We start from the raw sequence: 26,077 nt of genomic DNA, 5'->3' as shown, positions 1-26,077 counted from the left end.
GCTGATCATGAGCCCGGTTGACTGTGAGTGGAGAACGACTCCTCCGATCTCCGAGCGGGTTCCTTTTGCAGCCATACAGAGGGCAGAGAGTGAGAATATGGGGGGCGATCATCAATGGCCCGGATATATCATGTGCGACTCCTTGGCTGCCAAAAGCACGAATAGGATAGGAATATACGGAATACAAGGCTGGTCTCTGGGGCTACAGGATGCATGAACATTCCAGTCGTTGTATTTGGTTGTGGGTGGGAATTAAACTCCTAGGCAAAGTCCGCCAAGATGGTTCCAACCCCCCTACTGAGATAAGAAGTAGAAGTTAGTTAGTTAGGCGAAACTTACTAAGGAATCAAGATTGTTGTATCAGCACGACTTGACTCCTAGCATGACGAGTCGGGAAGTTCTATAGAACGGTTTGGATGGAGTCTTGGCAAGGAAGACCATTGCCAAGATTGAGGGGCAATCTAAGGTTGGCGATGTTCAATGGAAATGCTTTGCAAAGGAACGTTGTTTTATGCCTGTCATGGTGTTAGTATGGAGCACACTACTGTACAAGTAGTTGAATCTCCGAACTATAAAGATAAAAGGCCACACAGACATACCAGATCGCAAGGCACGCAAGGTACAGAGAGCACTGACATGTTGAAACATTGTCTCTTTTTGAATCACCCTAACCACATGGTGTTCAGTCACATTTCAGAACCCCTTGAAGAATTCGAGAATCCGAACCGATGGATGACCTGAAGTTTGGAAATAATGACTGTCACATCCATTGTCGGCCTGTCATCCATCAACGTCATCCATTCCTCGACTGTATTTTCTCATGATCGATGTTTCCGGTCATAGGAACGTGGGGCCTGAAGATACTCAGGGTGTTCATAACCTTGGATCGTGAATGGGCCAATATTACCCTTTTCGGGGAGGAAAGTGGTGTGATTCGTGGTGGTGGTGGGAGAGCGGTGAGGCTGACGGCGGGGGAGATAAACCGAGTCAGATGGAAACGAAGGGGGATCGGATTGGTGATAGGAAGAATATCTCAAATCAGAGCCACATTTGAGGTCATTTGATGCTAAATATGAAGAGCTGGGGTCCACTTGAGCCTCCAAGAATGTCATCAGTGATCTGTGCGATCGTAGAATTTCTACACTACAGAGTAATAGATTCAGATATTCGTAGGTACTCTGTACTTTGTATACAGTACAGTGTTACTTACATAGTAGGTATGATAGTATGAAATAGTTGCATATCTAAGAAAAGAATCGAATAGCACCGAACGAAAGGCAGAAAAGAAAACATCCATCGTATAGCCTCCGGTGATTAGCTGACTCTTGCACACGCTATCAGCTGCACGCTGCAAGCCGGCCACCACTAAGACGATGGACAATGCAGCCCGAGTGGGTTCGGCCAGAGTCACATCCCATCATGAACAGGGAAGAAAAGCGGGCCAAGCAGCAGCACGGGTCAACCACTGGTCTTTTCGCCAAAGGTTTTTTCACCCGGCCTGCATCTTTGCGCGGCAGATGAGTGTGGCTAAGACTGAAATTTCGCTCATGATCATCCCTTGATTTTTGCCTCGAGAAAAGGCGCCTATGTCTTGTCTGACTGGTGGGAAGGGATTTGCTTGGACGATAATCGGGATAGAATCGGAGTGCTCTACCTACATGGGAAGTATGTACTCGACAGTACAGTAGTACTCGACAGCTCCACTGAACGGTCGGCTGAACCGGAGAATGACGCTGGATGGATCTGAATTGCTAGCGCCGTTCGAGGTTGATATGACATGACACTCGGATTGAGCCAACCGACCTTTGTGACCCAGAGGAAAGGCCGGATTAAGGACAATTGGCAATCAAATTATCCTTTTATATCGGTTTCAAGCCAAGCCCAGTGAACTCTGCCAGAAAGTTAACCAGTGAATCGGCTGCACGAGTGACGAAATCGGAGCAGCGCAAAAAAGATAGATAATTAGATACGGCCAAGATAACCAAGATAGCCCAGATAGGACGGCAGAGGGATGAGTCCGTTGGGTGGGCTAAGACCAACAACCCCTCCACAGGGTCGCCACCAAGTAACCCGCTAGACACTAGATGCAGCGCAGCTGTAGAGTAGAAAAAAGTAGGCCATCCTTTTCCCTCGTCCGCTCCATTATTATCGCGTTGATTATTATATGATAATAATATTTCCCTCCTTTTTGCTACCAATCTGGCGTCATCCTCCTCTCTCCATCCCGTCTCTATTTATTATTTCTGGCAAATTTATCCAACTTAACCCCTCTCTCAGCTGATTGACTCTCGGCGCACGTCCATAATCCACCCTCGCTCTCCTCCCTCCCCCGTGCCACCATCGTCCATTTCTACTACTACTGCGCGCTTCCTGCATATTAATTTAGCTCCCTCGAAAAAAAAAAAAAAAAGCACCTTTTTTTCTCTTTCCCCCCCTGGTCCCTAATCCCATCCATCCATCCATCTTCTCTTGGGTGGTCACCCTTTCAGCAAGCCTCTTCTCATCTCAGCAATCTAGTTTGTCCAGGCGACAGGCTTCACCTCTTCAGCTGAGGTCGGAAATATCGAAACACCAACAGAATAAATAGACAAAAAGGAAAGGCAACAGTCATTGTTATCGTGGAAAGGAGAAAAAAAAAGTCTGGTTGAAACTGTCCGACTTTTGATTATTCCCCTCATCTATTTTTTCGGTCTCTTTGTCCGGTATTCCCTGCCTTTCTTTAGCAGTCTAGTCAATTGTTCTTTTGTCGCAGTCCTTTTGTCGCGGATCTATCACCTTTGTTGAGCCGTGGGCCAGAGGATTGCTCAAAACTTTCATGAACCCCTACTGACGCTTTCTTTTCTCTTCTCTGCAGGTCCCTCCCCCCTCGCGCATTTCCTCTTACTTCGCTCGGTGTCAAAATGTCTACTCCTGTCCATACTACTGCCCCAAGTTCTTGAGCGTTCCTCTTCAGAGTTCGCCTGACTCGACCGTGTCTAGTTAGGCGAAGCACCGTCCGTAATGGAGAAGCTCAACACTGAAGATGGACAGCTCTTCATCAAGGTATGTTTACTATCCGGTTCCTGCCGGCTCGATTGGCCGTTGTATACTAATCTGTTTGGTTTTGTAGAACCTCGCCAGCTTCGTTCGAACCCATGAAAGGGCTCTCGCTAATGCTCTGCAATTAAAGCGTCGCCCTACTAAAAATGGACAATCCCTTACTCAAACCGGCTCGTCGAGCTCGGCGGGTTCCTTCTCAACCTCATCCACCTTGGCCGCTGCCCTATCCTTTGGGGCATTGAAGTTCTCCTCTCAAAACATCAAACCCGCCAAACTTACCCTCACCCCTCACCACCTCTACTACCTCCTTTCCCGCTTCGAGGATCTTTCCATTGCCGTCGGTCCTATGACCGTTCGGCTGGAAAACATCCATACCGATGTCTCCCAGTCCTACGTCTCCTTCCTGAACAAGCCACAGCGACCCAGAGGCGATAGAGATTCTATTCACTCTGTCTCAAGTGTCCGTAGTGTCATGTCTGGTATGAGTGGCCTCTGGTCTTCGTTTGGTCTAGGCTCCAAGGACTCGGCCACCAAATCGGAGAAAGCCAAGGCTGCCCTAGAAGCGGATCTCAAGTACCTATATTCTGCCTTTACCAAGATACCCTGTTTGCGTCTAGCCCCCGACCACCGTGCCCGTTTGATTTCGGGTTACGAGGAGTTCCCCTTTGAAACGGCTGTGCCGCTTCATGCCTTCAAAAACTTGAGTGCGTTAGAAATCATTGATATAGACTTTCGCTCGTTCTTCGGCTGGGACCGACTTTCCGAGCAGCTACGGACCTTGACCCTCAAGAGGGCCAAAATCGATGATCCCGCCGACTTGCTGTCGGGCGTCGTATTAGACGACGTTGACAAGCGCCGCCGGCGGTCGTCCAAGGCCCAAATCTCACCCGTGTTTGGCTGGAGTTCAAACCCCCAGCCAGTCCACAAGTCTGAAATACCCAGCTCCCTTTCTGCTCCTGGGTCACCCACTGCCAACGATTCTGCCTTTGGGACAAGCACCAGCCCGCAGGCAGCCTCCATGATCCGAGTCGGGTCCGAGGGTGCCAAGGGTCGTACAAGGACTGGAAGCATTTCCCCATCACGCCCGACCAGCTCGAAGCAGTCTTATCGTTACAGTCGTGGGCACACATCCCGGATCAGACGTACTGGATCGGGTAGCTCGAACTCTAGTGAAACCTCCAGCCGTTGTCATGGTAGCTCTACCAACCTAGCTTCAGGATTCCTGCCACCGTCCAAATGGCGTTTCCTGCGGCACCTGGGTCTCCCTGATAACTCCCTCACCACTGTCACCGCTGCCAGTCTTGCCCCGGTGGCTAACACTCTGCACTCACTCGATCTATCCTCAAATCTCTTTACCGAAGTTCCAGACAGCCTCGCATCCCTGGTGGCTTTGAGGGCTCTGAACCTCTCGAACTGCATGATTGAATCGCTGCACTCAGTGTCCCGAAACCCTCTACCAGCCATCACCGCCCTCAACCTCCGTGGAAACCGCCTCCGTTCACTCGCAGGCATCGAAAGACTGTTGTCTTTGGAGCGGTTGGATCTCAGAGACAACAACCTCTCCGACCCAACCGAGATTGCCAGACTCACCAGCCTCCCTGAGATACGGGAGATCTGGGTTTCTGGCAATCCTTTTGTGAAGACGCACTCTGGATATCGCATTGTGATCTTCAATCTCTTCCGCCGTACCCCTGGTTACTCCGAAGACATTATCATCGACGGGTCAGGCCCTGGTTATACGGAGAGAAAGTACTTGGTGGACCGAGTGGCCGAACCAGAGGGAACACCTGTTGTACGATCTGTTATCGCGGATAAGTCAGCAGTCGTGAGCAAGCCCTTGTCGCCAACTCCAGTGGTCACCCGGATTGGTCAGGAGGAGGCAGGACCTTTACGCCATGTCCAGAACAGTGAATACGATGTTGGATCTAGTCGTCGGAAGAAGGGCAATCGGCGAAGAATCGTCGACCAATCCCTGGAGAAACCTGCGGGTAATGATTCAGGTACAGTTGTGCCTTCTGTTCTTTCCATTCAGCACATTCAATTACCCGTTGATCCGTTTATCTCGGCCCCTTCCGACCGTCAATGGAAACCTGATGGTAGACCTCAGGCTTTGTCTCCTACCGATACACAAACACCTGAAAAACTTCCCAGCCCGCCTGCACCGCAGGTCAGGGACACTTCTACATTGAAGCCTACATTCAAGGAAGTGAAGTGGAATGTAGACGATGACTTATACCGGCAAAAGCTGGAGGCTCTCAGACAGGAGGTCGGTAACAGCTGGCTCACTGTGCTGGGAGACCGTGTCTACAGCGCGCAGAAAGATGTCAACGTCGTCCGTACAGGGACCAATTTCAATGAATCGGCAACGATGCAGCCCGATCCTCTTACTCGAGCAGGTGGTCAAGCCATTCTCAGTGGGGAGCTCTAATTGTCTGTCGGACGACGCATGGCAAATGAAAAAAAATAAGACAAAACCAAAAAAAAAAAAAGCAAGATCATAATACTGATCTCAACCATCAATGGTTCATTTCTCCTATTTTTGGGGGTGTTCAAAAGATGTGACTGGCTTGACGAGTTCAAAGATTTATGAACGGCGGCTTTTTCATTTTACCTGAACCAACAACCAAATTTTGGTTATTATTGACCTTATCATTCCGGCCAGGTTATCTACTTGCAGCATTTTTATTGGCGTTTTTTGTGAGTTTTCGAGATTTCGGGCCGGCTGTATGAACAATTATGCCTTTTTTTTCCCTTTTCCATTTGATTCCCTTGACTCCTCCACCCCCCTCACACTACTATCTTCGACCCTATCAGGCCGGTTCATCCTATGGGAGGCATCATGAAAAACAGTTGTTATCCCCCTTTAGACCGCTTGTATTTTATTTGATTTGACTTGACTTGATCCGGGGTGACAGGTGTCCGGGGCGTTATAGGACTGTTTCTTTTATCTTGTGTGGTATGTTTTGACGTGTTTCCTTTTTTCGGTTCCGATATTTCCCTTTGATCTGATTATGCCGAGATGTTACTACTTTTCTCCATTTTTTGAGTCGCAGGATGTATATTTTGTTTCTTCTTCTTACTCACCCATCTCCTATTTGTTCTGGTCTGCAGAGACCGATGATGAGTTTCGGACTTAATGCATGAGACACGAAGTCGTTTATGACGAAATCCTATATTCTAACCGGAATACCTTACTGCTGATAGCTGAATGCAATACATATTGGGCTTGACTTGCTAGATGTATGAACCGTAGGTTCGTAGTGTCGTCATCTACTTAATGTTATGCTTGTATGACTGGTTGTATCTATCCTAAGCTTAGTTGATACGACTGACGATCATATCAACACCCCTTGTCCATCTCACCCCGAGTCGAATAAGAATAATATCACTCACCAGAATCCAAACCCATCGATTGGGCTCTTCAGGCCCCCAAGCTTTGACTATAATGAAGCCGCAATATCGACCAAAAAAGTCTAGATTCTATCATGCTAAACTCTAGATGAAGAGGCTCCATACTTGACCAGGACCAACCTATTGCGTGCGTTGAAACTCGAACCGTATCATAAAGCGTATTATCTCGAGCTTTTAGATGGGAAGCTAACGTAGACGATCAGAAGATCAAGGAAAAATTCTCCTTTTTTTCCTTGGAAGAAAAACTGGGTCAGTTGTTGCCCCCGTTGGGCAGCGCTTGAGTGGGAGTGTGTGTGTGGTGGGTGTGGTTTGTGTGCTCGTGCGCAGTTGGTGTTGGAAGTGGATTGTCAGACTGCAGAGTGGTGCTGCAAAAGATATGAATAACTTCAAAGATAGGAGGAGGAGCATTTTAGTTTATGATAGATGAGATCATGATGAAGAGATTTGTTGATGGAGTAGAGTTGATGGAATCACGACTCCTTGCAGCCATTGTAAACTCCGGCCCAGGCGTCTATTTTTGGCGCGGAGGTTATCCTGAATAACACAATAAAACACCAGACAGATGAAACAAGATCAACTGTTGGAGAGAGAAGGCAATAGATATATCTCTTTCTATTTATTCGATGCTTCTTTTATTCGATTCTCCTTCGATTCCACTCTTCTGTGCTACATTCTTCGCATATCCGCGCATCGTCGGCCAATAAACCGCTCCCGAGCCTTCACTCTCTCCCCCTCTCCTCTTCTTCTCTCGAAACCTGCTGGGCTTTTCCCGACTTTCTTCTTCTCTCTCGGGCCTTTTTTTTCCCTGCTTCCTTCTTCCTTCTTGTGATCGCTTGCTGTCTTCACTTTTGCTTCATCTGTGATTTTCTTCCATCGATCGATCTCTGCTCGGAAAAGCCACTCTAGTCTGATTTAGACACCTTCCCAGGCAGAAAAAATTTCGTCCGCTGGAAAAGATCCCTTGATTGCTTTCTCCCTTCCACCCACCCCCTCACGCCACCGCCAACCTCTGCCCTCTCAGAGATTCAGGAATCCATTTTTTGTTTTCTTTTTTTTTTTTTCTTCTTCTCTTCTCTGCCTCTTGATCCATCTATCTCCAGATTCTATCTCTCCTCTACCCACATCGTCTTCTCCCATCGCGTCTCTTCGCCCCAATCCGCTGCATCCCTAGCGAGTTTGTTTCTCCCGCCGCCTCCTCTGCTCTCGTCTTCGTTACACGCTTCCCGTCCATCAGGTTTCTCAGCCCCATTATATCTTGAGGCTTTTTCTGTCTCCGGGAGCCGCATCACGTCGATATCGTTCGCGCAATTCATATCTTCCCTCCCCCCGACAAGTGTCACGTCCTTCACCAGAGATCTGGCCTAGCTGCCAGAAATCTTCAACTGTCCAAGGCCTTTGGGCCTGTGTTCGCTTCTTGTCTACTTTTTTCTTCTCTTCTTGTTCTAGATCACTTTTGGTAAGCCACTTCTCTTCCGCCCCTCTTTTTTTCTCCTCCCCTGCCATCGAAGGGCAGGGAAAAAAAATTTCCTGCTGCGCATTGGTAGCGCGTCGTTCATCGAAGTGAAGCAATTTTATTTGCTTTTTTCCCTCTCTAGTCGTTTTATCGGTGTCGAGATATTCTAACACGCTCTTTTCTTTCGCTTTCGCAGTCTATAGAAACCGCGTCCTCGTATCGCTACCGAGTGCTCCCGAAGCCTTTTTCCCCTCGTCCTTTCTTCTCTGTTTTATTATCTCTTTCCCTTTCTTTTTCTTCTTTTTTTCGTGTCGCCTTTCGATAGAACCTACACGCCATGGCTGACCAGGAAGTGGATTTGGACTCGATCATCGATAGACTCCTAGAGGTGAGGGGTAGCCGACCTGGAAAGCAGGTTCAGCTTTTGGAATCGGAGATCCGTTATCTCTGTACCAAGGCCAGGGAAATTTTCATCTCTCAACCGATACTTTTGGAGTTGGAGGCGCCCATCAAGGTAAATGGCGATCGGCCGCGTTTGTGTGACTCGGATCGGTGAGGGCTGACAAAAGGCTGTTAATCAGATTTGCGGTGATATCCACGGTCAATACTACGATCTGCTGCGTCTGTTTGAATACGGTGGCTTCCCGCCAGAAGCCAACTACCTCTTCCTCGGAGACTACGTTGACCGTGGCAAGCAGTCGCTCGAGACTATCTGCCTTCTCCTCGCGTACAAGATCAAGTACCCCGAAAACTTCTTCGTCCTCCGTGGTAACCACGAGTGCGCATCAATCAACCGTATCTATGGATTCTACGACGAGTGCAAGCGGAGGTATAACATCAAGCTCTGGAAGACTTTCACTGATTGCTTCAACTGCTTGCCCATTGCCGCCATTATTGACGAGAAGATCTTCACCATGCACGGTGGTCTGAGCCCCGACCTCAACTCGATGGAGCAGATCCGTCGCGTGATGCGTCCTACTGATGTAAGTTTTTGTTTTTTTGCTTCGTGATTTTCTTGGTGGGCTTTCTCGATCAAGACCTTTCTATTCCGGTCTTTTCGGGAAAGACGGAATTCTCTGCTGGGCTCCGCGAAGCTCAAGGCTGATACGCTAACCGATATAGATCCCTGACTGCGGTCTCCTTTGCGATCTCCTCTGGTCCGACCCCGACAAAGACATTACTGGCTGGAGCGAAAACGATCGTGGTGTGTCATTCACATTCGGTCCCGACGTTGTATCGCGATTCCTCCAGAAGCACGACATGGATTTGATATGCCGTGCACACCAAGTTGTTGAGGACGGTTACGAGTTTTTCTCCAAGAGACAGCTTGTAACACTGTTCAGTGCTCCGAACTACTGTGGTGAATTCGACAATGCTGGTGCAATGATGAGTGTCGACGAGAGCCTATTGTGTTCGTTCCAGGTATGTGATTAAAAATTAACACTCGATTCGCACCCGCTCAGATGCTAACATCTATCTTCCTCAGATCTTGAAACCAGCAGAAAAGAAACAAAAGTACGTTTACGGGGGCACGGGCTCAGGCCGACCCATAACTCCTCCGCGAAAGCAAAAGAAGAAGTAAAAGAATCATACGAGCTTTTCCATGTGCAGCAGGTTCGGGCGGCGATAAACGTCATACATAACACACCCATCACTACACGAAAGAGACCAAAGCCACCACGACCTCGAAGGCAACCGTCATCCGTCCGAAAGCAAATTCATGCACTATCGACAATGCAGCAGAAGACGTCAAACCCCTCGCAAGATACAAACCGCCATAATTCCCTTCCCCCAGCCCAATTCCAGCGACTCGGAGCGGATTTGAACTGAGTGTGTTTTTTTTATTTCTATTTGGAAGGTACTTTCTGCTCCCTGAAGGGGATGGTTTCTTTTTCTTTTTTCCATTTCTATTTTCATTGTTTCTATTTCTCTTTTTCCCTCTTGTTGTCACCCAATTCTTTTTCATTTTTTTTTTAACAGAGGAAGGGGAAGCGACGGGCTGCATCTGGTGTTCTCCGTTTGCTTTGTTTTATTTCAAAAATCTTCCTGTGAGTGTAATGCCAAATAAGCAACGACATGTCCGTGTCTTTCAAAACTGTCAAGGATCCCCCTTCCATATCTAACTACCGCTGCCCTTGCTCCTGCCTATGTTCTACTTACAACCAACAACACCATTGCATGCAACTGCAATGGTTTTGATACCAATCTGATAATACACGAATCCGGTTGGACTGAAGGAAACGTCATGAAACTGACTGGAGGATTGAAATACAAGTGTACAGCACAAGTGATGGGTGTTATAATGGGGAAGTGGGAGAAAGCGGGGCGTGGTGGACAATATTGATCGAGTCAAAGTCAAGGCATTCGCATTCATATTCTGCATTGTTTTTTTCCGTTTCTTTCATCTCTTATCTTATTTGGTCTCTATCATCTTCATCTTGTCTTTGTCATTCAGCACATTATCATGCTAACGCGGGTTTTCCGAGTAGGATGGCTGGTTGATGGAATTTGGTTTCGGTTGTTGGCGAGTTGGTAGATGGGGGATGATTGATTGATGGGACACGGAAAACTGAACTGAACTCTGTATTGTACTTTCTTGCATTGTATTCTAAGACGAGATCTTACCTTTTCTTCAATGGTTTTTATTCTTGACTTGAATTCGTATTGTGGGCTTGGGATTCATCATAGGTAGGTTGATTTACTAATTCAGGATTTTTATTTGCTGCTATCCATTGTATACAAGGACAAGTAGATATGCATATTATGACATCAGATACTATGGCTGACTAAATTGAGATATGGTTTTTATCAACTAGAACCACGAATTAAACCTATATTCTTCATCTTCAAACCTGCGCAACCTAATCTCACATAACAGAAAACACTATTTCTCCCTAGCTAGACCAGACCAGCCTAGTCTGCCCAGCACGAACCAGATCATATATCGTATCAGAAAAAGGGGAAAAAAAAAAAAAAAAAAAACTGTTTAACAAGCTTGCTAAGATAGTAGTACTAGTAACATGTGACCCAGGTAAACATAACATTTCATCCATCCAGATTTTTGAAAAGTGATGTTAGGATCACCGTGAGAGCGGGGGTAGTTATAAAGTGAGACACGTCAGGGGGAAGGGGAAGGGGGGGTGTTATATCTCATGGGGAATAAAAGAGAGCCGACACGATTGAGAGAACTAGAAGTGAGGGGATGGGTTGGAGGGGAAGGAACAGAACAGGTATGGATAGATTGTTTAGACGTATTGAGACAACCACCTGATACCTTCGCCGTATCCTGTAGAACACAGTTAGGAGATAATCTGAAGTATACTGGGGTAGATGACATACCCTGTCTCATGACAACACTGCACATGAAAACCTCAATGGGCCGGATACCCTCGAGAGGAACCTTGCCCTTACCAGTAGTCTGGTACAGACCCAACTGGTGTCTCAGCTCATCCTCACTGACAGCATCGGGGTGGTCGATCTTGTTTCCGAGAACAAGGAAGGGAACCTTAGCCAGCTCCTCCATGGCGAGGAGGGCATCGAGCTCGGCCTTGGACTCGGGGAACCGCTCGTGGTCCTTGGCGTCAACGAGGAAGACGATTCCACTAACTTCGGGGAAATAGTCCTTCCAGAGACGGCGGGCTGTCGAATGATAACAAGAAGAATATCCAGTCAGCTCAGCTCCGTATAGCTTATAAGAATAACCATTCGCTTGGAGCGAAAATCCAAACTCACCCTGCTGGTGACCGCCCAAGTCGAAAGTTGTGAATCGGTTGTTTCCAATGGCGAGTTCCTCCGATGCTGTTGCAAAGTCAGTTGTCTCCTTCACCGACAAATTTCATCATCGTCCTCGGCGTAACATACTCGGGTGTGCGGTGGGTTGCAGGATAGCAACACGGTCATTCTATCAAACACAATCTCGTCAGTTCTGTATCCAACATCAACCCACAAGACAGGTCCAACGCACCTTCAACATGTGCAGCAAAGTCGTCTTTCCGGCATTATCAAGACCGAGGAACAAAAGCTTGGCGTGCTTGTTCAGAAGACCAAGAGAGGCCAGGACATCCCAGACTATTCACATAGAAGAACAAAACATCAGTAACTTATTCCACATAGTTAAGCAAGTTCATCCCATCCAGATAGAGTCCCCGGATGAATAAACCGGGATCATTCGCCCAGGATATGCAGGATCGACGATTGTTTGGAACGGGAGAGCAAATGATGGGGAGCCAGGCAAAACAAGGAGCTACCTACACCAGTTAACGATCCACATGGTGGCGAGGTCGAGTTGAGACGAGAATTAGTAAAATAGAAAGGTGTCGTAAATCGCTAAAGAACACAAGGAGGATATCCAAAGAGAAGCGGAAACAAACCGTGGCAGGGCGGCAAGTGAGATAAGAGCAGAGAAAGACAGGTTGCGGTGGCCGAGACGGTTTGGCGCGCCTGGTCCGCCTCACTTGCCGGACTGCTTACCTTAACCGAGCGTCGAAGCCCAACAGACCGACATGAAGTCACGGTTGAAATGGCAAACCACTTCATCCAGCGTTTGGGATATTTGGATACTTCTACACGGAACTCATAGACAGTTGTTGTTTCAATCTTCTTGTAATTGTTATTGCTATCTACAAATCCAGCAAATTCCGCCCAAAGGGGTATACGATAAACAGCCACCATGCAGCAAACCAATTTAGCAAACATCCTGACCGAAAATTAAAGAAAAAGAAAAAAAGCCCTGAAAAGGATGTAGAGAAAAAAATGTAGGTTAAAAATAGGGATAAAGAAAATATGTATAGCGAAGGGAATAGGAAAGAAGCAAACGATCGCCCCGTAAATGCAGACAGATGTCCTCCTAGCAATAGGAATTGGGTGACTGGCAACACATTGAACAAACGTGAATAGCGAATGACACTCAGATCCAGACATCAGTTGCAAGTTGCAGCCACTGTCGAAAGAGCGGGTGATCTTGGTTTTTTGTAAAAATGTGTAATTATGTACATGAATTCGTGTAATTCGTTTCCTCCGGAGGGAATAGACCTAAACGGATAGGACGAGCTGGGTGTCTTGGCCGACACCATAAGCTCTGCACCTCTCAGCAACTTCGAGGCCAAGCTCCTTCATCCGTTCGGCTCCTTTTCCGGGGATTGGACGCCGTTCCATCTGCTCCTTGGCAGCTTTGCGGCAATGTTGACGCCAGAATTTTTCCTTTCTCTTCTGACGCTTTTTCTCAAGACCCTCAACAATATCCATGGGGCCTCGAGTGTGCACTTCGCGAGTGCGGGAATGTTCGCGCTCAGGCGACTCTCTCAAGGGGGTGATGCCCGACCACTGATGAGACTTGTCCAAGCCGGTGAAGAAGGGATTAGGGGTACGAGGAAGCGACTTGGTGCGGACCATGGGTGGCCGTTGAACCAATTCGCTGATGTTGAGACCCTGAGGGCGGAGAGCGGGGACCTCATCCACCGAGTCCCGTTTGGGGGTGGGAGAAGATCTCAGCTTCATGGGAGGTGGAGACCGAAGGCGCTTGGGGGATGAGCGACCTTGGCGGCGAGGAGGTGGAGAGTGCATGCGCTTGGGAGAAGGGTGTGGAGAAGGCTTGCGTGCCTGCCCGGGCGCTCTGCCTCGGATCACCTCTTCTGCAAGATGCGTGATAGGCACAGACTCCTCATCATCCTCCTCGTCATCGTTGTCCTCAGGGTCCGATGTCGGAAAGCTGGGATCGATGTCCTGGGGGATCACGATCTGTTTCGACAGACGACGCTGCTCAATGCAAGATTTGTAGGCGGCTTCCAGCGGGCGATCTTCGTCCAATGTCCCGCACACAAAGTCTGTGCTGTCCGGCAGGTTGGGAGTACCGGGGCGGATCTTGGACCCCTTGGAGGGGCGGCGATCATTCCCTTGCCAGCAGATTGCAGGAGGCATTTGCTGGCGGGAGCCATCGTTGAGCGAATCGAATGAAGTGTTCGATAGCCGACGGTCGAGGGTGTGACGAGTGACGTCAATAGTCTGCGGGCTGGTAGCAGCGGTGGTCGTAGCTGGTGCCCAAAACTCGTAGTCCGATCCATCATCGCTCTCATCCGATTCGGCGAAACCAGCCTCGTTGTCGGACTCGTTGCCATCGTCCGAAGAGAGATCATGGACAGTCTCGTCATCGTCGATAGCATCTTCCGCATCGTCATCTTCATCGTCCTCGTCATCGTCATCCTCCTCGTCGTCGTCATCTAGAGCCTCTTCTTCGGCTTCCTCGCCCAGCTTTCTGATCGCGATTTCCTTCTTCATACAGTCGTTCATCGTAATTTTTCCGGTATACTCGCCAGCCTTGGTAACCCAGTCATCCTCTTCGAGAGAGCTAGCAAATTCGTGGAAGCGTGTTTCCTCCGACTCTTCGAACTTGCCAAGGCCGCTTGTCGGGATACCTTTCCGTTCAGTTGGGGTCTTCTGTTCGGGAATGCTGAGTGGCGAAGGTGCCTGCTTCTCGGGAGAAGCCTTGCGAGCGACAGGAGCCGGCGACCCACGAAGTCGCGACCTAAGAGCAGGTGCACGACCAGGAGACCGTTCCCGTCGAGACTCGGGGTCACGTGCTGGGCAAACAAATGTGAGGACTGTTTTCCGCTTGGCTGGCTCAGACGTAGGTTCGGGAGTTGTTTTCTTCGTAGTCGATTGTTGTTGCTGTGCCGGCTGTGCTTGTTCCTTCTTGTCCTCGACCTTGCGGCCACAGGCAAAGCTAATGCAGCGCTTGCGTCCGAGGTTGGCCTCAACAGTCGATTCACCGTTCTCCGCGACAGCCACTCTCGAAGGCACAGGCTTTCTTGCAGGCACAGGTCTACTGGCGAACTGAATAGGAAGCGGGGGGCTAGCAGCATCAGACAAAGACGGACTTGTCAGGCCACCATCGCTGGTCAATTCGGCTGTCGAGATGCCGCTGACATTGCTGTATGGGTAGGATCGGTAGGAGTAGGTAGAGTCGTGCGTGGGAGGTTGCTTGGAGGGGCTCAACTCGGGGCTGTTCTTGAGCGCACGGGTGAGGAGAGATTCCTTTTGGTCCTTCATGGCGGCGGGGGCCTTGACGTAGACCAGGTCTTCCTCAGCGGCGATGTGGGAGGAGCGGAGGAAACGATGATCGGGAGGTTCATCGACGTCCTCAACCATGTCAGTTTCCTCGTGGGTAGGTTTGTTGGACGAGTGTGGCGAAAGTAGCATCTTCAAGATATTATGTATGGAGGCAAAAGGTCGGTCACCGCGCCAGTTAGCCATCCTCTAGATGAACAGGAAGTAAAGATGAGGAAGAATAGTAAGGTCGTGACTCGAGCCGAAGAGAGGTGAAAAAAGAAGTAGTAAAAAGGTAAGAATTGACTGAGAGGTATGTGAAAGAAGAAAGAATTATGATCTCATTAAAGCCAAAGAAGATGCACTCTCAACATCGATCAGAAATAGAACTGATCGACCCGGAGGGCGTTAATGTAGGTTGTCCTGCGAAGGACGACGATTGTCATGATATACAACGCATGTTGAGGAAAGAGGGGAGAGGAGGGGGGTATGAGGTGGGAGGAGGACAAGAGAAGTAGTAAGTAGTTAGACCAGTAGTCCAACCGCCAAGAGGAGATTATTTGCCTTCAGTGATGGCAGCTCCAAGAGCGCCAGAAGAAGACGCGTCGAAGGAGTACCAGTGACACAATGAGTTGGCAGTGCGGAAGCGTGGTGATCGAGATAGGGAAAAGGAAATATTCAGAGCGAGAGAAATAGTAGAGAGAGGGAGAGAGAGAGGAAGCGAGAAGGCAGAGGGGAGGGGAGGAAAAAAGTAGTGGCAGTTACGGAGTAGGACTAGTAATAATTGGCTGCTGCTTGGCAGTGATTCGATGGGGCGCGGGAGAGCGGCGGCAGGTTTGGGCAGGGTTTAGCCCAGCTGGGCCTAGCTCGGGCTATTTTTTTATTAAAAAAATAAAAATTCTTTTTCCATTTTTTTTTTTACATCGCCACACTAAGCCTAGTTGGGCGGCAGAATATTTTTTTCTTTTTTTCCATTCCTTCCTTTCTGCAAGTGCAAGCCCGGTTCAGTAACGCTCGGGCCAACACACCTGCCAAGCGCCCCACCCTCCTTTCTCGCCAAATCCGATGCATGCTTCGGTTCCTGCGGCTACGTGACCAGGACAGTAACAGTAACAATGCAGTGCGAAGAGCAAGGATGGCCAAAGTATGAAAGGAGAATAAATAGAACAGGCAGAGAGATTCATCTTCAGAGTGTACAAAAGAATCCAAAACAAAGAAGAAACAAATGATAATAATCTGAGCAATTCTCACATTAGATCAGCCTGTTTCATCATTGAACCACACATGGCTTGGTCGCTGAGTATGAGGGATTTTGACTAGTGCAGCACCGCGACGGTTGGTACATTTGGAGCATAGAACAAGTCAACCAAACCCACTGTCGCTATTTTTCCCATCAAACCAAACTCCAAAGATACGTACAGACACGATGCAGTAGCCCTGAATTATGTCTTACTCGACTCCTCAACAATGTACCTAGTAATACTCTCAGTTCTTCCACTACTGCACCATCCCCCATCCCGACGCAAAGTACTGTACATTAAAGTACAACAAGCGTCACAGAATGACCACCCACGAGGATCAAGCGGCACGAGAGCCCTGGGAAAGCTGTACGCGCTGTAACGGCTGGTAAATGCTGGGCGCAGAGCGCAGCAGTGCAAGGCAGGCGATCCCGCCTCGTTGGTGGTGTAATAATACGGTAATTACAGCAAGACCGCAGTGGGGGCGGCGCGGCAATCGAACCCGAGCGAGAGAAAAAAAAAAAATAGGGAGGGCGACAAAAGAGAGCGTGACGAGTGGACGGAATACCCCCGATTCATAATTATTATGGGCAAGGCAGATTAACTGATTAGCATTAACATTGTCTTGACTCTGTATGGTGCCTGTTCCTGACGGTCCATCAAGCCAAGACTCGCTACCTGGGATTCCAAGCAAATAGAGCAAACGCCTTGGAGTATCAAATTATGAGCATTGGTTTCTATTCTTGCTGCCTCCTTAATTCTTCACACATTCTTCCTCGAAAATGAGATGATTGAGATCACTGCGATTATTGAGGTTAGATGTTTCTTGGTATTCTTTGCCGAGTCTTGCCCTTACCGTCTTGTCCCAATCCGGAGCTTGGCCTTCTGACGTAAGTTACACTTGCAAGAATAACCAGAATGGCTGCAAAAGAAAAAACACCGAAGTTTCTCGGACCGCCCTTGCTGGGTGCGACCTAGTAGATGCTACATTACCGCATGAGCACTCTGTATGCTGGATCATGATCTCAACTCGATGACACTGATACATGCATTTATTGAATTATACTTGATTTGTTCATAGCCATATAGAGGGCTGAGCAGCTCTTGGCTTGTGCAACCGTGCAACCTGTATTGAAGATCAGGCTTGGTAGACAGCAATAAATAGGATCAGATCTATGCAAATAATACACCTAAATAGTTTGTATAGTATACAGTATAATAATATGAAGGAGACACGTAGATCATGCAAATCAGCCAAGCACCACCTTCCTAGTCACTGTACACCATTCTTATCCTTATTCTTAATCTGTAGACTAAAAGTCTTGGTCTTCTTGGATGTCACAATTGGGCATTCACAAGGGCAACTGAGGCGAAGCAGCTGCAACCATAGCCCTGTGAAGATCCCCTCAGTCTCACTCTCAGTTCTCCCAATTCCAAATTTACTGACTCTTTTCTTCAAGGCAGACACACAGATCTTCCCTCATTTGTCCTGGCTGACGAGGCCAACGACAGGTGTTCATTCATGCCAGATGAGCGGTCAGTCCGAAGGAAACACTACACGATCAAGTCCTTCGGAGAGTCGGAGGTTTATCCATCGACATTAATATTATTTTTGTTTTTTACTCATTCCGATCCAAAGCGGGGACTGGAGCCAGTTAGAGTCGAGTGACAAGCTTCCAATCAACCAGGGTTATCCCCACTGTCTGTTTTTTTAAATCTATTTTCTTTTTTTTTTTTTTTATCATCGCACATCGCGATCAAAATTGCAAGTCAGATGAGATGAAGAAAAAGAGGAGAAACAAATGACTGATTACACGGTTAGAGTTTATCCTACAATGTATCAGGTATCTCGCTCAGCAGATGTTCTCTCCTCCATCTCATCGATTGACTCCACGCTGTTTCCTGGAACTTCCTATTACGGCAAAGCATCGACAGCCCACCCAGCCTTCACACAGCCAGTCTCCAGACAGTTCAAAGAGGCGTGTGTTTTGCCATCGCAAAACAGATACCTAATCAACCCCAACTATGACTACAGAGTCTACACGATCTTCTCACCGTATCAGTTGTGTGACATCAGGGAGGGCGGTGATAAAGCATCTTGATTGATGGATCAGAGAACATGTGGACAGTGGAGGACGGGAACCGACTAGGGGGAGGAGAAAAAAGAACTCGTGGCCCAGTGTCACAGCGTTTTGAGCACAGGGCAAATCTTACTGCACTTTTCTGCCATCATCATCGTTTATTTCCTGGATCCCGTTTTGCAGGACGGTAGGGCCATGATCATCAGTCATCGGGCTTGTCGGTTCTCCAGTCAGGATGACTCTGACTGTGACTGGGATGAGATGTGGGATGGGAACAACTGGAGTCAACTCCGGATTCTCAGACTTGAACCGTCTCAGAGGCAGAGATCAACTCGTACTCTTCGGAAGTTGGACAGTGGAGGTGGTGAACTGTCTGAAGTCTGAACGATGAAACCACGCCTCGTCGGCTACGACCAACGGTACTAACGTCGACAGGGTAAGCTCTTGCTATCTCATCTCTAGAGTGAATAACCTCATCTGGTTAGCAAGACAGGACAAACATAGATCCAACTCCGAGGTCGGGCCGCCGGTGAAGCAAAAAAGGTTTGTATGAGGGATTTATGGAGTTCTCCAACCTCCACACAGTGTGTACATAATAGCTAATCATAATCACAACCGCCAATTATCGCCAAAATGACCACTGGCCATCTCCTCCATCTTGACCTTATGCAGGTATTGCCCGATTCAGTAGGCGAAATGCATCATCCATCGTGGGTGACAGCCTGTCTATCGCTCTCTCTCTCCTCTTTCTTACCCTTGCAACGCCAACTCAAGTGATCCGATGGTCCTTTTTTCTCGGAGAATCTCTAATCTCCCTGCTGGGCTACGGAGTACTTTTTTTTTTTTTTCCCTTCTTTTTTTTACTTTCTTTTTTTACTTTCCAAGAACGTTGACAGCTGCGATCCGCCGTTTTGGGTTCGTGGCCCTGGTCCTGTCATGGACTCGTGGTGGTTAATTGTCGAATGATTCATGGGGGTTGGACATGGATATTTATCCGGTCATACATACTATCTTACTATCTTATTATATTGTCTTATATTGCTCTACTCAATGCTACTCTTTCTTACTGTCTCACTCTTAATGATGATATTATGATATGATATGATATGATACTGATGTTATTGACTTGCTGATACCGGAATATACCCAGATAATGCAGTGTAACTCTGCTTACTACACATGGCCTCCCTTGCTGCAAACAAACAGAAATACCAAATAACCAGATTAACAGTCAACAGTCGGCCCGAGATGGCAAAAGTCAACAGACAGAAGCATCCAGAAAAGCAGAAGCCCTGATCTCGTCCAAGCAAGGGATGATGATATCCTGTCAGCTGCAGTCAACCCCATGATCGACAAACAGTCTGGGAAATTGGGGGGTTATTGCATTATGGAGGCTGGCCAAGACCCTCCGCCAAGAAGGCCAAGAGAATCCTTCTTTTGCATCTTCTCGCTATTAACAAAATGGAATTCAACTCCTGCTACTATTTATTTAATTATCGACGTTATTATCGCTGTCTGTGTCCCCCTTACTGTTACTTCCACCAACAGTCCTTGGCAATTCTGTCCGACTGTTTCCCTTCCACTGCCTCTGCCAAGCCCACTGGCATCTCTTATTGTCAATGATTCCAGTTTCGCTCTTGGCGGAATGTTGCTTTTTCTGCGTTTCCTGCTCTTTCGTGCGGGCTTCCGACCCCCGATCTCCCCCGACTCTCCGTCCTGCGCTCTCTCTGCCTGACTGTCACTCAGTTCAGTCAGACTCTCCAGGACGACGGTAATCCTCCTTGCTGTGCTGTTCTCAATGGCCAGTGAAGGATTAAGTTGCTGCACCGTCGATGAACGGAACCCAGCACAGCCCAGTCAGATACCTTAGCGGCTGCTATTTGCGTGCGCCACTGCCCACTGCCTCTCTATCACGTCGATCATGTTCTTCTATCAGTCGGTTACTGTTACACAGCAAGTCTTGGCTGGTCGGTAAGTCCATGATTCATGGTCATTCAAAGGATGCGTTGATCCGTGATCGTGTTACTGCCCATGTACATACGGCGTACGCCGGGAGATCTGAGTCTTCGGATGGATCTACCTGACGGGATCTACGAAACCTGATGGGTGATCTGTAGCTGCGGACTACACTATTGAAGGAGTCGATCGGGGCTGAAGGAATCATCAAACAAACAGAGTAAGTCATGTAATCTTCAGCTGAATGAATGTCTTTGTTGCTGTGCTGTACATGACACCGCGAGGCAACCAGAGTACTGGGACTGTTGGGCATTCTTCATGATCGACTGGGTCCACTTGATATTGTCAATTATGTATAATATTGTAGTATAATCTATCTATCATACAATAGACTTTATATTTGATATTCAGCAGATGAATAATTCAGGCATAAATGATGCCTAGTGACTCACTCTCACTCACCTACAATATCAAATACTACACACTCAGCCAGCCACCACTTCAGCTCTCAACAAAACATCCAACATCTATACTCCATTAACAATCACCAAAAAGCAATTTGAATAATCAAACCCACATCCATAGTCCATAGCATCTAATGATCTACACTACATACAAACCCACCCACACTTCTTACCCACCACCACCCCAAACCCCATTACTAACCAAACCCATGTTAATAAAACCCATCAGTCAGATGAGATCCTCCACGCCCCAGACTTACATAGTACATTTACAGGGGTAGGGGGGGTGTGTCATGGCGTGTGTGCGTGTGGAGTTGTGTGATGTCATCAACGAGGCTTTGGCCTCTACGTTCTAGTCATCGAGTGATTTTCGTGTCTACCTAATCTGGAGACGTGCGGAGGGCGGATGGATGTATGGGCTGGGTTGGGTTGATATAGATAGATGGGGTTACGTCAGGTGGTGTTTCAGGGTCGACTGGTTTGATTGTTGTCGTCGTCGTATGTTGGGTGTATGTAGGAGTAGGGATAGTTGGCTGGTGGAATGTTGATGCCTTAAAGGGCGGTTATTCATATTCTTGTTGTTGATTGTGTAATTAGATATGTGATTGTGAATGAGTAGTTATACACGCTTGGTAATATGCAATCCGAATAATATCCATGTCCATGTTATGCCCATGCTATGCCCATATTCATACAGTAAGTCCAAACTCCTAACCATACCCTGTTCCTATTGGGATTTCAACTGACGTCTGAACAGGTCGACTTCATACACGCTGGTCTCTAAAGCGTCTCCATGCCCTCTGCACCACCATCGCCGCCCGAGCACGTCGAGACGCGGACAAAAGTCGCGAGCATAGAAAGGCAAGACCTCCGAGCGTAAACTCGCTATCAAAGATGTGAGACAGTGAGAGGCCATCAGGACACACGAGATTGGCTATGCAGCAAGTTAGTCATGATCCAAATCTTCAGATTACTAGGAAAGGAGACTCACCAAACTCTGCACTGCATCCCACTCCCTGAAGCCGGGACTTCAACGACGCAGATTGATTGTCACTTACTCCCAGATAACCCTCATACTCGTCCACGATACTTTCGTAGATCTTACCATCTGCGAAGCTTGTGCTAAAGTTGTCGATTCGTACCCCTTTCAGGCAGGCAAGCAGACACGCCCAGTGTTTCAGAAGGGAGGTGTACACATCACTCTCTGCCGAGTTATCCCACGTATACCAAGTTTCGTCTTTAACGCGATCGTACCCCCAAACTGCAGCAGCCTTATGTCTCAGTCGCTTGATTTCCTTCCTCACTTCATCCCTGTCAACTAGTACAGTCAGGCCCCATTTTCCAACTAGCCCCCACAACAGCGCAATGGTCTTTTCGCGGTGGCCATTGATAATGTCTTCGGCTCGAACATCACGGACTAGGGTGTTCCCCCCATTCACGGAGGCCAACGTGTCCAGGGCAATTTGTACGTTGTAAAGCTTGGTCGCACGGCTTAAACACGGGAACTTCAGGCGCTGGGATAGTGGCCAATCCCCATCCTGGTCAGGACACGAAGCAGAGTACAGCACAAGTTCCACGATTCGGGTTAGCCTCACGCCGTCCCTGAGGTCCACGGCTAAATTGCTGATTTGATATTCGTACTCTTGCAGTTCATGCTGCTTGTAGGACAGTTGGCAGTCGACGTGGTAGAGTGATTTGATTATGTCCCCAGGTGCTGGCAGCAGAAGGCGGGCTAGGTTCTGAATCACTCCGGCGGAAGACTTCAACAGGGATGAGGAAACAAAAAGCCGGCGAGGAAGCATTGTTCCGGTAGTTAATCTTGCCTTATCCAAAAGAACAACTATCATAATACTTCGAAGAATTGTGCGTCGGTAGGCCTGGCCAGCCAGGTCTGCGTCTCTGCCCGTCTCTACATGATGCTTCATATCCTCATTCTGTAGAAGAAATGTATCCAAGAAACTTTCCAATTTTCGTTTCAAGGTCTTCTCGTCTGTCGTGGAATCGTTCGAAACCTGACGACCAATCACGGTCTCAACTGCTGCTCTCAATGCACGCAAGTCGTATGTTTTGGTCCAAATATCCAAAACCCTTCGCTTTAAACCAACATCCTGCTTCAACCGCGTATTGCGTGCAAGAGTGTCCTTTGGAATACTCATAGCTCCATAGAGTAAAGATGCTTGAAGTCGTTTATGAAAGTGCGGGAAGAAATCATCTTGATAGATCTCAAGAAGTTCATGTCTGAGTGTAGCAGGTTCTTCAGTTTCAAGACTTCCATTTTTGTGGTTGAACAATCCGTTGGCCAACTGAGTTATCACCACTTCCTGATGTGAAAGCCATCCGTCATCGTACAGTTTTGAGCTTGCAATGTTTTCGTTGAGCAATGGGTATTCAAGATCCAGTTTCTTCGCTTTTACAGATGGTCCAGAAACCTTGGAAATGTCTATTTTGGAGCGTTTCAATGGATTCGTCAATTTTGAGGTTCTTGGGACAGTCTTGGTTTCAGATGCCACTTTTTTGTTCTTCGCGATGTCCTTCTTCTGGGAAACGTTGACTTTCGGTGCTGCATTGTTTTCCTTAACACCCAGTGCAGGTCTCCGCGAAGATGCATTGACTGTCCTGGCTGCTAGCGGTTTCCCAGACTTAGCAGGAGCACTTGTTGTATTCAAACGAGGTTTGACTGGATTCGAAGTCATTGGCATGCCTTTGGCCTGTGACTCGTCGAAAATAGGGAATTGATCTTTGCGGCTTTTAGCCTTGGAAACAAGACCTCCAGGGGGTACGTTCTCTTTACCACCATTCTTCCCAGCAACGTCGACTCGAATAGCAGCTTCCTGTGCAATCTTAGAGCTTTGCTGTAGAGGAGCTCTTCGTGCAGAACTTGTCAGGGACCTCTTTGCCTGTCGCTTTCTCACGATCTGTGCCTCCAAACTGTTGATTTCAGTGTTCTCGGTGAAGTTTGCGATTTCACTTGTGGTCTGTGATTTGATAGGACTGAACAAGCCCATGAATGCACTTGCTACTGTGGTGTCTTCCGTGGGAATGTAAACTGTATCACGGCGTACGTCTTTTTTCAACGGGTCTTTCTTGACATTATCCTTTCCGTTGATCTGCATCAACAACGCCTTATTCTCCTCTGCATCTAATGCTGTGTTTTGAACTTTAGATTCCGGCTCTATGCGCGCATGCGATATCTCTGAGGACGGACTAGGACCGAAGCTGACTTTAGGGCGAAACCGTTGAGCAGGTTGAGCTAACAAAGATGACTTGCGACCCGAGGGAGCAATTGTTCTTCGAGTTTCTCTTTTCTGTGAGGTAACCGGCCGAGCTGGTGCTTCCTCGTGCTCATCGTGTATTTGAAAAGATGATGCCGTTTTATTCTTTCGTCTAGGTTTGGCTCCAGTCAGAACCGATGGTTTAATTTCAGTAGTGAACTCAATATCTTGTGTGTCGTCAAAACAGGTCGAGTCGTCTTCCCACAGGCTGAATGTGCTATTCCCCGCGCTGCTGCGGTCGAATCTCGAGGTCTTCCCCCTGGACGGACAGGGGGTTACGGCTTCGTAGAGCAATCCTGACATTGTGCCAGTTTAATCGAAACAAAGCCACGCTGGTAAGATCATGTAAGATAAAAATCTGGGGTAAGTGATGAAAGCTAGTTTTTAGACGTTGATCATCTTCTAGCCTGTTGCGAATGACCGGGGTTGAGAATAGGTAACCAAGTCAGCGGAACGCAAGGTAGAGAAGTAGCAATAATCAAGTCGTTAAATATTATACGATGACTGAGTCCAATGTCTTTCAATAGCCCAACTGGTGTGCTATTTGCGATGCAAAAGAATGTGGCTTGAATTCTTTGGTGAGGATGTAGACGCGATGGCTAGACTTGTTGATGCCGTGGGTTGCCCGGAGCAACACGTGATGCCTTAGGCAGAGAGCTCTTTTACTATGACTACATGTCCAGCAGTCAATGCAACAATTAAGATGCATCAGTTAATCTGTCATATTCAGAGTAGATGTAGAATATCTTTTATTTTTGGTAGTTTGATTAGTGGATATGTTCTTGAACTAGTATAGTAATTGACACTCCATCGTTAGATCCATCGTTATATATTGGCACGAATCTATATCAGCAACCAAGATAATTTCGTTCTTCTCCCACTGTTCAATGCATAAGAATGAAAACGAAAACGAGAATAAACTTAGCTAGATAAGACAGAAGAAGAGAAATGATTTAATTATGTATAAAGCCTGGCCCCTAGCATTTGCACCAGCCAACCACAGTTCGCCTGAGAGACAGCACCACCGAATCTGGCCAAATATGGTTATAATAACACGCAGTATGATAGAATACATATCCAGAAAGAGATATAAAGATATTTCGAGCTACAGGAGCCTGTATAATGCTTCGTATGCGAGGGTAGGGACTAATAAAACCATGTATATATACCATCCATCTCTTATCTCATTTAACAAAATGGCAGCGTGTCCGAGTGGTTAAGGAGTTAGTATTGCTTCAGCTTTCTAATCCTCTCTGAGGGCCTAGGTTCGACTCCTAGCCTGCCTATTACTTTTTTATTTTTTTGCCCTTCTGTTCTGGCTGTGGAGATCTTCATTCAGCTGAGTATTCAGCTGCGGCTGAGAACCATCTATGCTCGGCTGTTTACCCCACCTCAACATGAACTAATAGAACATCGGCTATTTCGGACTGCACAATATAATCTGTTGGCTGCTTTAGTATTCAATTAATGTTTGCTTTCTTCTAGATATCAATATTGCATTATAATTAAGCAGTGGCTTTGATATCAAATATCAACCCAACTACATATGTCAGTACGGGTAAATAGAGGAATGGAATATTGACCGGAGATCTTCTATTCAAGGCTCAACCTAAGCAAATTGGTAGCGCAAGTCAGAAGGTTCTAACTGGTAAGGGCTGTAGTATGCTCTGGTTTCTGCATGCTGTGTATTATAAGTCCGACTGTCTGGCGTTTGGCTAAGCAAGAGCAACTTATTATATGAAGCCATGCCGCCCCAGTCGAATTCTCTTGATGGGAGACCAGGCGGATGACAGTGGTCGGTACAGGTAATTTCTAATATCTAATGCTGTTCCTTGGGTATGACGGGCCATATATTACTGAGCCTCTTATACAGCTGCTGGACTGCCTCTAGGAGTCTAATAGGATCTACATCCAGTGGATTCCTGGCAATAAAGGCTTGCATGGGAATAGGACACTCAACACCACCATCAGGAACACTGTCAATGCTCTAGGACACTTCCCTGGACTGAAACTCCGAGCTAACCAGCACAACAGCCTCTAGGATGGGGCCATTTGATTTGGGTTCATGGCGATTGAATGAAGATAAAACCATGTATGGCTAAGTCGTGGCCACTTTGGCCTG

At 47.6% G+C, this 26,077-nt stretch overlaps 7 protein-coding genes and 1 non-coding gene across 8 annotated transcripts; 4 read left to right on the top strand and 4 right to left on the bottom strand.

Annotated features, from left to right (window-relative positions):
- Nucleotides 1-2,626: 2,626 nt before the first annotated feature.
- ASPWEDRAFT_151016 (uncharacterized protein) lies at nt 2,627-2,929 on the top strand (the record flags this gene model as incomplete). Its single annotated transcript, XM_040829592.1, has 1 exon — nt 2,627-2,929. A coding segment is annotated over one exon (158 nt), but the record flags the coding sequence as incomplete, so codon positions are not given.
- Nucleotides 2,930-3,000: 71 nt separating this feature from the next.
- ASPWEDRAFT_103901 (leucine-rich repeat domain-containing protein) lies at nt 3,001-5,467 on the top strand (the record flags this gene model as incomplete). Its single annotated transcript, XM_040827602.1, has 2 exons — nt 3,001-3,042; nt 3,110-5,467. The coding sequence occupies 2 exons, from the start codon at nt 3,001-3,003 to the stop codon at nt 5,465-5,467; spliced, it is 2,400 nt and encodes a 799-aa protein (XP_040693361.1).
- Nucleotides 5,468-8,083: 2,616 nt separating this feature from the next.
- On the top strand, nt 8,084-9,569 carry glcA (type 1 serine/threonine-protein phosphatase catalytic subunit GLC7). Its single transcript, XM_040834953.1, has 4 exons — nt 8,084-8,417; nt 8,485-8,886; nt 9,026-9,325; nt 9,390-9,569. The coding sequence occupies exons 1-4, from the start codon at nt 8,241-8,243 to the stop codon at nt 9,483-9,485; spliced, it is 975 nt and encodes a 324-aa protein (XP_040693360.1). The 5' UTR covers nt 8,084-8,240; the 3' UTR covers nt 9,486-9,569.
- Nucleotides 9,570-11,003: 1,434 nt separating this feature from the next.
- On the bottom strand, nt 11,004-12,315 carry sar1 (Arf family GTPase SAR1). Its single transcript, XM_040834703.1, has 6 exons — nt 12,155-12,315; nt 11,868-11,971; nt 11,765-11,804; nt 11,636-11,701; nt 11,243-11,542; nt 11,004-11,189 (listed from the first exon to the last, which is right to left on the bottom strand). The coding sequence occupies exons 1-6, from the start codon at nt 12,171-12,173 to the stop codon at nt 11,149-11,151; spliced, it is 570 nt and encodes a 189-aa protein (XP_040693359.1). The 5' UTR covers nt 12,174-12,315; the 3' UTR covers nt 11,004-11,148.
- A 619-nt stretch (nt 12,316-12,934) lies between these two features.
- Nucleotides 12,935-15,151, bottom strand: ASPWEDRAFT_106315 (DUF2457 domain-containing protein; the record flags this gene model as incomplete). The annotated part of the gene is made up of 1 exon (XM_040827796.1): nt 12,935-15,151. One exon carries the CDS (start codon nt 15,149-15,151, stop codon nt 12,935-12,937), a length of 2,217 nt encoding a protein of 738 aa, XP_040693358.1.
- A 4,601-nt stretch (nt 15,152-19,752) lies between these two features.
- ASPWEDRAFT_66476 (uncharacterized protein) lies at nt 19,753-20,708 on the bottom strand (the record flags this gene model as incomplete). The annotated part of the gene is made up of 2 exons (XM_040838853.1): nt 20,305-20,708; nt 19,753-19,998 (listed from the first exon to the last, which is right to left on the bottom strand). Exons 1-2 carry the CDS (start codon nt 20,530-20,532, stop codon nt 19,753-19,755), a joined length of 474 nt encoding a protein of 157 aa, XP_040693357.1. The 5' UTR covers nt 20,533-20,708.
- A 525-nt stretch (nt 20,709-21,233) lies between these two features.
- sha1 (putative calmodulin-binding protein Sha1) lies at nt 21,234-24,513 on the bottom strand. Its single transcript, XM_040834701.1, has 2 exons — nt 21,675-24,513; nt 21,234-21,617 (listed from the first exon to the last, which is right to left on the bottom strand). Exons 1-2 carry the CDS (start codon nt 24,256-24,258, stop codon nt 21,448-21,450), a joined length of 2,754 nt encoding a protein of 917 aa, XP_040693356.1. The 5' UTR covers nt 24,259-24,513; the 3' UTR covers nt 21,234-21,447.
- A 640-nt stretch (nt 24,514-25,153) lies between these two features.
- Nucleotides 25,154-25,240, top strand: ASPWEDRAFT_t64. Its single transcript has one exon. It is a non-coding gene; the product is annotated as a tRNA-OTHER (tRNA).
- The last annotated feature ends 837 nt before the right edge of the window (nt 25,241-26,077 follow it).

This window comes from Aspergillus wentii, assembly GCF_001890725.1.
Source record: "Aspergillus wentii DTO 134E9 unplaced genomic scaffold ASPWEscaffold_2, whole genome shotgun sequence".
In the NCBI taxonomy this organism is placed as follows: Eukaryota; Fungi; Ascomycota; class Eurotiomycetes; order Eurotiales; family Aspergillaceae; genus Aspergillus; species Aspergillus wentii.
This window is presented reverse-complemented; position numbering and strand designations above follow the sequence as displayed.